Below are 12,019 nucleotides of genomic sequence, written 5' to 3'. Positions count from 1 at the left end.
AAATGCAAACGACGTAAAAATGTACGTTCGTGGATCGTCGTAACTAGCTAATTTGCATACTCGACGCGGAATTCGACGGAAACGTCACCTAGCGGCCGCCGAAAAATTGCATCTTAGATCCGACGGCGTACGCCTGTCGTATCGAACTGAGATGCCGTTGTATCTTGTTTTGAAGGTACAAAACAAAGATACGACGCGGGAAATTTAAAATTACGCTGGCGTAATTCTTTTGTGGATCTGCCCCACAGAGTTTATGACTCGGTCCCGCACCCCGGCGGTCACGTCATTGGATGTGATTGACAGAAGCGGGAGCCAATGTCTGTGCTGCTATCAATCTATTTAATCAATGGTCAGACTCTGTGGAGAAGAGGATGCCGGGGGACGCTCACAGCAGATGAACAGGCTCGGATAAGTAAAAACGGGGGAGGGGGGGGGGGGCCGTGACAGCGAGGTGTTTTTTCACCTTAATGCATAGGATGCACAACCCCTTAATTCAAACACAAACAGAATGAGAATGCTAATTTTAGAAAAAAAAGATGTCTTGGGGCATCTTTGTTAACATGTTTAAATATATCCAAGACTTTTATAAAGATTTGGCAAATTAACATTTTCCTCTATAATTTAACAAGAGAGAAGGGGACATTAATTACTTATAGGTCAAAGAAGATGTTACTGTTAATTTCGGAAGGGGTTCTCGGCAATGACAGTGGCTAAGCTTTGGAATGCTCTGTTTTCATAAGGAAAATATGGCAAAAACATATTAATATTTTGAAAAGCATGAGACGGTTCTTACCTAAATTATCTAGAGCCATTATTAACTAAGTATAATATAGGGATATTCTGATCTGATTCTGAGTGGATTCCACCACATTTTGTGAGTTAAGAAGTATTTTGTGTTTTCTCTTGTGTGGCAAAATTGGTAGCAGGAGTAATAGCAGGTATACTTCGTATAACTATGACTATAATCAATTATTATTCAATTATGAAGCAATTTTAAAATAGTGTATCTATGGTTTCTGTTAGTCAAAAAGTCTAATGTGCAGCAATCAAATAATGGCTATACTATGGAAAATCGTATCCTATTTGGAACTCATTTGTTTCTTTTCTCTGCGAAAATGTAAATGTAAATTTTTGCCAAATGTAAAACAAATTATTAGGAAGCCAGGCTGTAAAATCCTTGCACATCTAGACCCCCCCCCCCCCCCCCAGCAGTAACATAGTCTACTATGACTGCTATTTACCCACTTGAGTTTAAACGTTATGACCTCCTCAACCTCAGATTTCTAGATGGAACCTATAGCAACAGTATTAAATGCAGCACAAGGATGGAATTGGACAGTGCAGTTTCATTTTGTAGGCCCTGAAGGTAAGTAGATATCCAATTTGATTCCACTCAATTGCAAATTTCCAGTGCTAGGTGGAATATATTTTAAACCAAGCCTTTGAACCATGTTTAGCAACCTTTAGAAAGTCTCACAATTACCTAAATAAGAAATATAATTGCTAATGATTAAAGTTACTTAGCCATTAAAAGCTAAATACGTGAAGATTTAACATAGTGCAATGATGTCATAAAAATCATTTAGCGAGTCATGAAGCAAAAATTGAGCAAAGATGGAAACTCTTTGTATTCATCTAATGACTGATGGAAGTCTCCATTATAGGGTCTGTCTTAAATAAAATTGAGAAACAAAACTGAGAATACAAATTGTATTTTTTCCAATAGTGACCAATCAGGTTTCATGTCTGTGAAAACTTAACAAGAAATTTGATTGGTCACTATGGGATAATAGCTGTTTCCCATTTTTTTTAGCTAGCCCTTCAAAACACAAATCTGGTTATAGATGCAGTCCCTGCAACCCTTGTTCCTATGCCACTGGAACTGCAATGCTGTAAAAGAAAATAAGGTCCAACCTCAGTGACATGCATCTTGTGGGTTGGAACCACAAATAGTTCATGTAGACAATTTTTCAACTTCCTAGATTATGTATGACTGTGAACTGCATCCCTACGGGAAACCGACAAAGGAAATGTCAGAAAACTTTAGACCTGAATTTAAATAGATTGGGAAATCTTGGCCCTAATCATCAAAAAAAAAAAAAAAAAGGTTGGCCAGGATTTAAATTTGCTTCTTTGAATGATGTTACCTTCCAATATATATGATAATAATAATACAAATTGAAGAAAAGTTTGGACATTTTCATAACTATTCCAAGCAGCAAGCTCAATCCTTTTAGCCCATGGTATTAATATACACTCACAAACACCAAATAGAATACAATTGGGTTGAGAAATTGTAAAACGCTGTAAAAAACATACATATGTTTGGAATAGTATCTAAAAGATCTTTCCTTTTGTAAAAATACATATGAAATAATAACTGAATTCTAACGTGAATTCAAAGGTGTTAATATATTGCAAAAGTTTCCTAATCTTAGTACTGGAGTGGTGAGGTCACTAAGTAATTAGAAGTGATACTGATACTTTATGCTATTAAAAATGTTTAGTCTGTATCTTTTCTCGTGATTTATATCATTAAAAATCACGTCAATCTGAAATTGTTTTGAATCATCAGGCAACACAGCAGTTCACTTAAACCAGTATAAGTAATTTGATGTCACTCCTGGGAAGCACTGATTATCTGTACAGGAACCTCCATAACTTGGAGGACAGGCTGAGCAAGGTACGCCAACTTTGTAAGGGGCTTCTCCAATCCAGTTCCCCCTAAGATGAAAAAATAAAGATGAAAATTGTTATTAGTACGTGCGTTTATCAACTTGCTAAATAATAATTTAGAGCATTAAACGAAACACCTGGCAGATATACAAACACACATGCATTCAAGTATGTGTTTATTTAAAAAAAAATATATTTTTACATGCAACTAGTGTAAATCTCAAATTTGTCTTAGTTTAAGCCACTTGTAATTCCCAGTATGGCATCACACAAACTAGAAGGAGGCTCAGCACTTGGGACCAACCAGATGTGTTACATGCTCATTTGCTATCAAGAATTATGCTGATAACAACACAACACAATACAGTATACGTATTTTAGTTTTCTTTTTCAGTTTTTTTTCTGTAGTTCAGCTTTATTTGTGTTGTTTCCACACCTCGTGAATGCTAGTAAGCATAAGCCTGGTACACACTGCTAGGTTCTTTTTGTTCAACCCAGTGGGCTGAACGGAAAAAAACTGACAGCTCAGGTCGGAGCCACTGTACTAGCAATCCGATGTTAGTTCAGTTATATCCCCCGCTGTACTATCGTGTTCTGTCAGGGGGTGGCCTTTGGCTGAGAGTAATGATAGAGAGGCGGTTGGCAGACCTTTTTTGGTCATGTCGGACCAGCTGCAGTACACACGGGCCGAACGTCAGGTGGTTCCTATTAGAGGTGCAACGGATCGTCACGATCCGTAATCCAAACGGGTCACCCTGTTCGGATCGGCACACCACACGATCCGCGGAGCGCTCCGGAGCCTCGGCCGTAGGAAAGTCCCGCCGCTTAGGCCTAGCTCCGGAGCGGCGGCCATCTTGCTCCACCCCCGTGTGCTTGTCAGAGCACAGCGTGACACGCCTCCCCGCCTCAGCGCGCTCACTACAGACCCGGAACTGCCTGCATACATGTGGAGACAGCATCGGTGAGCTCTGCACCTGCAGGTAGGAGCTACACCATCACCTGGGGAGCATGTCTGTACACCAGAGTGGAGGGGCGTGACGCCAGGGTGGAGGGGGTGACACCGGAGTAATGATAGTGATTAGGTGGGTGTAACAAGATTTGGCTTTTTTTTTGCTGATCCGAAAATGATTCGATCCGTGACTCCTGATCCGAGGATCGATCCGATCCGTGATTTTTTTGATCCGTTGTACCCCTAGTTCCTATTGAACCGGCCGGTGCCATCCATCATTCAGCCCGAGTGTACGGGCCTATAGAATAGCATCAGTTTGAAGTTTTTAAATAACCCTTTCCATGCAAAGTAAATTACAACCAGTGCTTCCTAGTGTGGCTGTCACTGATCGTCTGTTCCCTGTGTTAGGGAACGACGATCAGTGACTTCACACGCACAGCCACGCCCCCCCCACAGTAAGAACACTCCCTTAAGACACATTTAACCCATACAGTCCCCCTCCTGGTTAACCCCTTCACTGCCAGTGTAATTTTTACAGTAACCAGTGCATTTGTATAGCACTGTTTGCTGTAAAAATGACAATGGTCCCAAAATAGTGTCAAAAGTGTTCGATGTGTCCGCCATAATGTCGCAGTCACAAAAAAACGCTGATCGCCGCCATTACTAATAAAAAAAAATAATATTAATAAAAATGCCATAAAACTATCCCCTATTTTGTAAACGATCTAACTTTTGCGCAAACCAATCAATAAACGTTTATTGCGATTTTTTGTATCAAAGATATGTAGAAGAATATGTATCGGCCTAAACTGAGGAAAAAAATATGTTTTTTTTATATATTTTTGGGGATATTTATTATAGCAAAAAGTAAAAAATATTGGGCCAGATTCAGATACAATTGTGTATCTTTAGGCGGGCGTAGCGTATCTCCTATACGCTACGCCGCCGTAACTTTGAGAGGCGAGTATGGTATTCAGAAAGATTATGCGCCCAAAGTTACAGCGGCGTAGCGTATAAGGGCCAGCGTAAGCCCGCCTAATTCAAATATGGAAGATGTGGGCGTGTTTTATGTATATTAAGTGTGACCCCCACGTAAATGAAGTTTCTAACGAACGACGCATGCGCCGTCCGTGAACGTATCCCAGTGCGCATGCTCTGAATCGGCGTATCTACCTAATTTACATATTCTACGCTTAAATCTCCGGAAGCGCCACCTAGCGGCCAGCGTAAATATGCAACTAAGATACGACGGCGTAAGAGACTTACGTCATTCGTATCTTAGCCAAATTTCGGCGTATCTTGCTTTCTGAATACAGAAAGAAGATACGCCGGCGCATCCTAGAATTTACGCGGCGCATCAATAGATACGCCGACGCAAACTCTTTCTGAATCTGGGCCATTGTTTTTTTTTCAAAATTGTCGCTCTATTTTTGTTTATAGCACAAAAAATAAAAACTGCAGAGGTGATCAAATACCACCAAAAAAAAGCTCTATTTGTGGTAGAAAAAGGAAGCCAATTTTGTTTGGGAGCCACGTCGCACGACAAGCGCAATTGTCAGTTAAAGTGACACAGTAGGGGGCCAGGTCCTTTACCTACATAATTGTCTGGGTCCTAAACGGTTAAAGTAATAGATGATCAAAGATACAGTAGCAAGTCAGTTAAACTAATTCCTTGGGGGATATGACCTCTGAGACCATAATATGTTCAGTTTGGGTGCTGCCATCTTTCTGCAAACATGTTATAAGTGAGTCCAGGCTGTTAATCACATCTATGAGGTACAGACAGAAACACGAGCCATGGGGGTTATTGAATCAGAGCTAAAAAGTGGGTACTGCTCAGGCAAGATATTGGTGGAAAGCCAATTGTCATCTTCTAGGAGGAAATACAAATTTGCAGAAAAAGTGCACTGAGAGTCCACAACTCATGCACATGAGTTACTGTACTAACTAACAATACATTTTCAATATCAATGACCATAACCTTCTACACAGCTAACTATGTGGAGGTTTGCCAAGGAAGCCTAATACATTATTAGGAAGCTGATTCTTGCTACTAGTATAGTATGCATTGTCTGCTTGTGTCCTGGCCTGTTACTGATTCCACGTTGTAGATGACAGTCTAATGCCACGTACAGGCGATCTGACATTCCGACAACAAAACCGTGGATTTTTTTCCGACAGATGTTGGCTCAAACTTGTCTTGCATACACATGGTTGCACAAATGTTCGAAATTCCAATTGCCAAGAGCGCGGTCACGTACAACACGTACGACGACAAAATAAAAGGGAAGTTTAATACCAAGTGCGCCACCCTTTGGGGTCCTTCTGCTAATCTCGTGTTAGTAGAAGTTTAATGAGAGAGGATTCACGCTTTTCAGTCCGTTACTGCTCTTCAGTTTGTGCTTGTGGGTTTGTATGTGTTTTTCAGTGTGTTTAGTCAGTTTGTATCTGATTTCCAGTGCGTTTTTGTCCGCTCGTTTTTGATTTTCAGCTTGCTCTGCTTTGCAGCGTGATGAATGTGCTAACTCCATTACGGACGCTAGTTTTACCAGACCGAGCAATTCCTTCTCGTACTTGATTCAGAGAATGCGTGGAATTTTGGGCACGCCCTCTCCCCGTGTGTAGCAGAGAATGCCAGCCAGGGGTCTGCACAGAAGTTCAGCAGCCTTCTTTCCTTCCTCACCTGGCTGTATTCACACCTGACCATCTGTGAGCGGTGGGAGATCCATCTGACATTGGGCTAACGATATCCTGCTACATAGACCTCTAGGCTGGGTTTGAAAAGCCACACGCCAACAGAAGATCTCTGGTTGGGATATTCCTTTTCGGTAAGAGGCAGTTTATTTGGAAGGTGGAGGATTTCCTTTCTATCCCATCACTGTTCTGTGGTTCCTTTCGGTTTGATGTCACCTTTTTACCTATAAGAGATCAGTACATTTCCAGCTAGTAAACTACCATCTGATGCATCCATTCCTTGAAATAGGACTTTGATTTGCTCCTTTTTTCAGAGGACTTATTAACATGTGATACAAATAGGGTCACCTATTTGTTTTAGTGATCTCTATACAATTACAGCTTTACGATTTGCAATTTATTCACTTGTTGGTTTTCTGTTTGAGTCATCTCGTTAGTTGAGCAGCTAATTTTTCTATAATTAGTGGAATTTTGGGCGTCGGAATTGTCTACACACGCTCGGAAATTTACAAGAACGGATTTTGTTGTCGGAAAATTTGAAATCCAGCACTCAAATTTTTTTTGAAATTCCGACAGCAAATGCCTGAAAGTGTCTACATACGGTCGGAATTTCGGACAGCAAGCTTCCATCGAACATCAAACACGGCATAAGAGCTTAGTTGAGCTCAGATATTGCAGTGTCATATGTGAAGAACATATACACTGAAGTGCAGATCCAGTTCTTGCATTGACTTTCGAGACCACAATTGAAACTGCCTTTTGATGTACAACTATGACTGCAAAGTTGGTCAATACTTGGTAAGAAACTGATTACACAAATATAACTAAGTGGTTCTGTCATCAGAACAGCTGCCCCCGCTGTAGGTAAATGTGTAAAAAAATTGGACTTACTTTGGAGAATAATTGCAGACCAAGTACACAGCTCTTCTCCATACAGCTCCCCAGACGTTCATATTGTAACATGTATTGATTGCACACCCAATTCTGTTAGTTGTTGCCCAAACCATCTGCCCAAGGAAACACATACAAGAGAGTGAACATTTGTAAACTAAAAATAGAATCATGCTGCAATATTATTACACATACTGAAAGCATAACAAACCTGTGTATAATGTGTGCACATGGGTCCATAACATCTCAAGGGACATCTGGGATTGCAGTCTTGAGGGTAAGGAAATGCATAGTCCTTCACTTCATCATACCATGGTTTTACCAGTTGTAAAATAGATTGGTATCTGCAATAAATGAGAATACCACATATCTTTATATTATGTAATGTTACAGTATGTCTTTTCATTGAAGCCAATCCTAAATACCTCACTGCCTATTCCATGCAATCCCAACAGAATTGGGTCTAGACATACTACGCAAAAGAACAATGTTGCATGTCTAACTTTGTGCAGAGACAGTTGTATTCGAACCCCTGTGGTTGGGTGATGCCCAAACTATACCCTCTAGTAAGATGGCTAGATATGGTGCCTTGAAAAAGTTTTCATACCCCTTGAAATTATCCAAATTTTGTCATGTTTCAACCAAAAACATAAATGTATTTTATATGGATTTATGTGATAGACCAACACAAAGTGGCACATAATTGTGAAGTGGAAGGAAAATGATAAATGCTTTTCAACATTTTTTACAATTAAATATGTGAAAAGTGTAGCGTGCATTTGTATTCAGCCCCCTTTACTTTGATACCCCTAACTAAAATTGTGTGGAACCAATAGCCTTCAGAAGTCACCTAATTAGTAAATAGAGTCCACCTGTGTATAATTTAATCTCAGACAAAATACAGCTGTTCTGTGAAGCCCTCAGAGGTTTTTTAGAGAACCTTAGTGAACAAACAGCGTCATAAAGGCCAAGGAACACACCAGACAGGTCAGGGATACAGTTGTGGAAAAACCTAAAGCAGGGTAAGGTTATAAAAAATATCTTAAGCTTTGAATATCTCACGGAGCACTGTTCACTCCATCATCCGAAAATGGAAAGGGTATGGCACAACTGCAAACCTACCATGACATGGCTGTCCACCTAAACTGGCAGGCCCGACGAGAAGAGCATTAATAAGAGAAGCAGCCAAGAGGCCCATAATAACTCTGTAGGAGCTGCAGAGATCCACAGCTCAGGTGGAAGAATCTGTCCACAGAACAACTATTAGTCCTGTACTTATTTGTGGAGGTGTGGCAAGAAGAAAGTCATTGTTGAAAGAAAGCCATAAGGAGTCCCATTTGCAGTTTGCGAGAAGCCATTTGGGGGACACAGCAAACATGTGGAAGAAGGTCCTCTGGCCAGATGAGACCAAAATGTTACTTTTTGGCATAAAGTAAAATGCTAACTAACACTGCACATCACCCTGAACACACCATCCCCACCGTAAAAAATTGTGGTGGCAGCATCACGTTGTGGGGGATGCTTTTCTTCAGCAGGGACAGTGACTCGATCAGAGTTGATGGGAAGATGGATGAAGCCAAATACAGGGCAATCTTACAAGAAAACCGGTTAAAGTCTGCAAATGACTTCAGACTGGAGCGAGGGTTCACCTTCCAGCAGGACAATGACCCTAAACATACAGCCAGAGCTACAATGGAATGGTTTAGATAACAGCATATTCATGTGTTAAAATGGCCCAGTCAAAGTCAGACATAAATCCAGTTGAAAATCTGTGGCAAGAATTGAAAATTGCTGTTCACAGACGCTCTCCACTCAATCTGACAGAGCTTGAGCTATTTTGCAAAGAAGAATGGGCAAAAAATGTCTCTGTATAGATGTGCAAAGCTGGTAGAGACATCCCCAAAAAGACATGCAGCTGTAATTGCAGTGCAAGGTGGTTCTACAAAGTATTGAATACAAATGCACGCCACACTTTTCACATGTTTATTTATTTATTTCACAATTATGTGCCACTTTGTGTTGGCCTTAATTATGTAATAAAATACATTTACATTTTTGGTTGTAACATGACAAAATGTGGAAAATTTCAAAGGGTATGAATACTTTTTCAAGACACTGCAGGCCTTGATGCCTACAGTGCAGAGAAGTTGTACTTGTGAAGACTTCTACTAATTAGGTTACCTCCAGAATTGACATCGTTCACAAAAAAAAAGATGTTCCCAATGTACACCAGAGCAAGATTAGTTCATAAACCTACTACCTATATCAGGGGTGCTCAATTGCTGTGTCCTGTGGCTCCAGGCATGGACTGGCCATTGAGACTACAGGGAATTTCCCGCTGGGCCGATGGCTCAGTGGGCCGGCTTCACTGTATAATTTGCCCCGGGTGAAATAATGTCTAGCTTCCCCACTGGTACTGCCTATAAGAGTACCAGTACCAGCCATTCTACTGTAATAAAGTAGAACGGCTAGTGGCTAGTGAAGGGGGAGAGGGGACTTGGGTGGCCGGGGGAGTGCGGGAGTTGTCTGGCCGCCATGGGAGAGACCTGTCAAAGTGGGTCAGTCTGAATGAAGTCCATGGCCATATTTCTGTCCCAGTCCAGCCCTGTGTGGCTCCCTTTGATGTGGCCCATGACCTCCTGCTCTGGGATAGCGGGTCAGCAAGCCCAGATCACTGGTTCCTAACCCGCCATCCCAGGGCATCAGTGAAGCCGGCGGTAGAGAAAGCATGCAGCTACAGTAGAGAGCAGAGCCAATGCTTCCAGTATAGCGCTGGCTCCTGTCACAGGTGGAGTGATACCAAATGCACTCCGCCTGGGACTGCAGCAGCCAGTGATACCAAGGATAGCGGCAGCCAGGGATACCCGCCTGGAGGACAGCAGCAGTCAGCCACACCTTCCTGGGGGGCAGCAGCAGCCAGTCATACCTGCCAGGGGGACAACAGCTGGCAGCCAGCCATACCCGTCTGGGGGACAGCAGCAGCCAGCTAGCCACACCCCCCTGGGGGACAGAAGCAGACAGCCATACCCACCTGGGGGACAGCAGCAGCCAGCCATATCTGCCTGTGTGACAGCAGCAGACAGCCAGCCATACCCGCCTGGGGGACAGCAGCAGACAGCAATACATGCAAGAATCCTGAGGTAGAAGTGAAGATTAATGTCAGTTTTTAGATAATATCAAACAGCAATGAGCATATCTCTTCTCTACACAGGTACACTAACTAGACTGGGCTGCTTTCAAACTGATCTGTAGGTGCAGTGCACCTGCATGTTCCCTGCACTCATATGCATATGCCGCGTACACACGCTCGGAATTTACCTACAACAAATGTTCGATTGGAGCTTGCTGTGGTTTCGAGCGCTGCCTTTGTGTGTTTTTTGTATCCTGCTATCCATTTTTCCAGTGGTTGGTAGCTGCACTGGGAATCAGCCTGCAAGGAGGAGATCAGCTAAAAGTAGCTGTATGTGCGTTATAATTAATTGAAATTAGTCGATTAATCGATAAAAAAAAAAACGATTAATCGAACACAAACATTTTGATCAGTAACAGCCCTAAAATATTTATGTTATTTTCCCAAAAAATAAACTGGAGATTTTGATTTTTGACTGGAATTCCACTTTAATAGCTGGGTGTTTATACTCACCTTTACCTGTGCTACCCCACTATCCCAGTCTGCCACCAAAACCTATTCAAGTATGCTCGCTGCTTTAAAGGACAATCCTCAGGGCCAAGCATGCATCAACTGCCAATATATGTAGGAGGGTCTCAAACTGTGTACTGATGCAGATAGTGCCCGTTTCAACAGGAAAATGGCCCTAAATAGGCGTAAAAGTGACTGGATTCTGGTGGGTGCTGCTCACAAAGGAGAAAATTCTTTAGCTAGTTGTTGCTCCTATTTGCTGAGACTTGTGAAGCATGTGTCGAAGCCTGTCTGGCCTATGCAGGCAGGCTGACACGCCGACGTATGTCATTGTTCAAACAGACCAATGTCTGAGCTAAGCAAGTAGTAATCTCTTTGTGGGCAGACAACAGGTCCAGTCTGGTGACTAATGGAAGCAGTTAAGCAGAGAGGCTAAAACCGAGGCCATTCTGTCTTAGGGTGGATTAGCGAGAAAATAGCCTAGAGGCTGAAAGATTTTTGTTTTTGTTGTTATGCTAAACAACACTTGTGTGGGCAGAACACTGTGTTACTTTGACTTTTAAATAAATAAAAATGGGCAACAAGCCCTAAAATAGATTCTTCATGGGGAACACTCTACAAGGTAAATCTCACAATTGGTGGAGGATACGAATGGCAGATGTGAGGCTCCTTCTGCTTGAAGTTTGCTGATTTAAAGGTAAATGGTCTGTGCACTGCAAGTGCACCCACAAGTGCACTTGCTCTAGACCTGAGGGGGACACGCAAGGAAAATAAAAAAACAGCATTTTTGCTTGAACATGATTGGATGATAGAAATCAGCACCGACGTCATTTTTTTAACTTAGACGTGAGTTACGTCCTTTCCTATTCACGGACGACTTACGCAAAAAAAAAAAAAAAATTAAATTCGACGCGGGAACGACGGCCATACTTTAACATGGCAAGTCTATCTATACACCACAAAATAGCAGCTTTAACTATACGCCGGGAAAAGCCGACTAGCGACGATGTAAGAGAATGCGACGGCCGCGCGTACCTTCGTGGATCGACGGGAAAAAGCTAATTAGCATACCCGACGCGGAAAACAACGCGAACTCCACCCAGCGGGCGCCCAAGTATTGCACCTACGATCCGAAGGCGTACGAAGCCGTACGTCTGTCGGATCGAAGC

General features: G+C 42.2%; 1 protein-coding gene across 1 annotated transcript in view; it reads right to left on the bottom strand.

Annotated features, from left to right (window-relative positions):
- Positions 1–716: 716 nt before the first annotated feature.
- Positions 717–12,019, bottom strand: part of PI15 (peptidase inhibitor 15) — a 46,049-nt gene continuing 34,746 nt past the window's right edge. The window contains exons 4-6 of the mRNA XM_040354448.1: positions 7,422–7,554; positions 7,211–7,326; positions 717–2,724 (exon numbers count right to left, since the gene is read on the bottom strand). Of these exons, the coding sequence (XP_040210382.1) occupies positions 2,589–2,724; positions 7,211–7,326; positions 7,422–7,554 (385 nt within the window). The 3' untranslated portion in view covers positions 717–2,588. The remainder of the gene's footprint in view (positions 2,725–7,210; positions 7,327–7,421; positions 7,555–12,019) is intronic.

The sequence above is a fragment of the Rana temporaria genome, chromosome 5 (genome assembly GCF_905171775.1).
Source record: "Rana temporaria chromosome 5, aRanTem1.1, whole genome shotgun sequence".
NCBI classification, from domain to species: domain Eukaryota; kingdom Metazoa; phylum Chordata; class Amphibia; order Anura; family Ranidae; genus Rana; species Rana temporaria.
The sequence above is the reverse complement of the archived record's forward strand: the minus strand, read 5'-3'. Positions and strand labels throughout refer to the sequence as shown.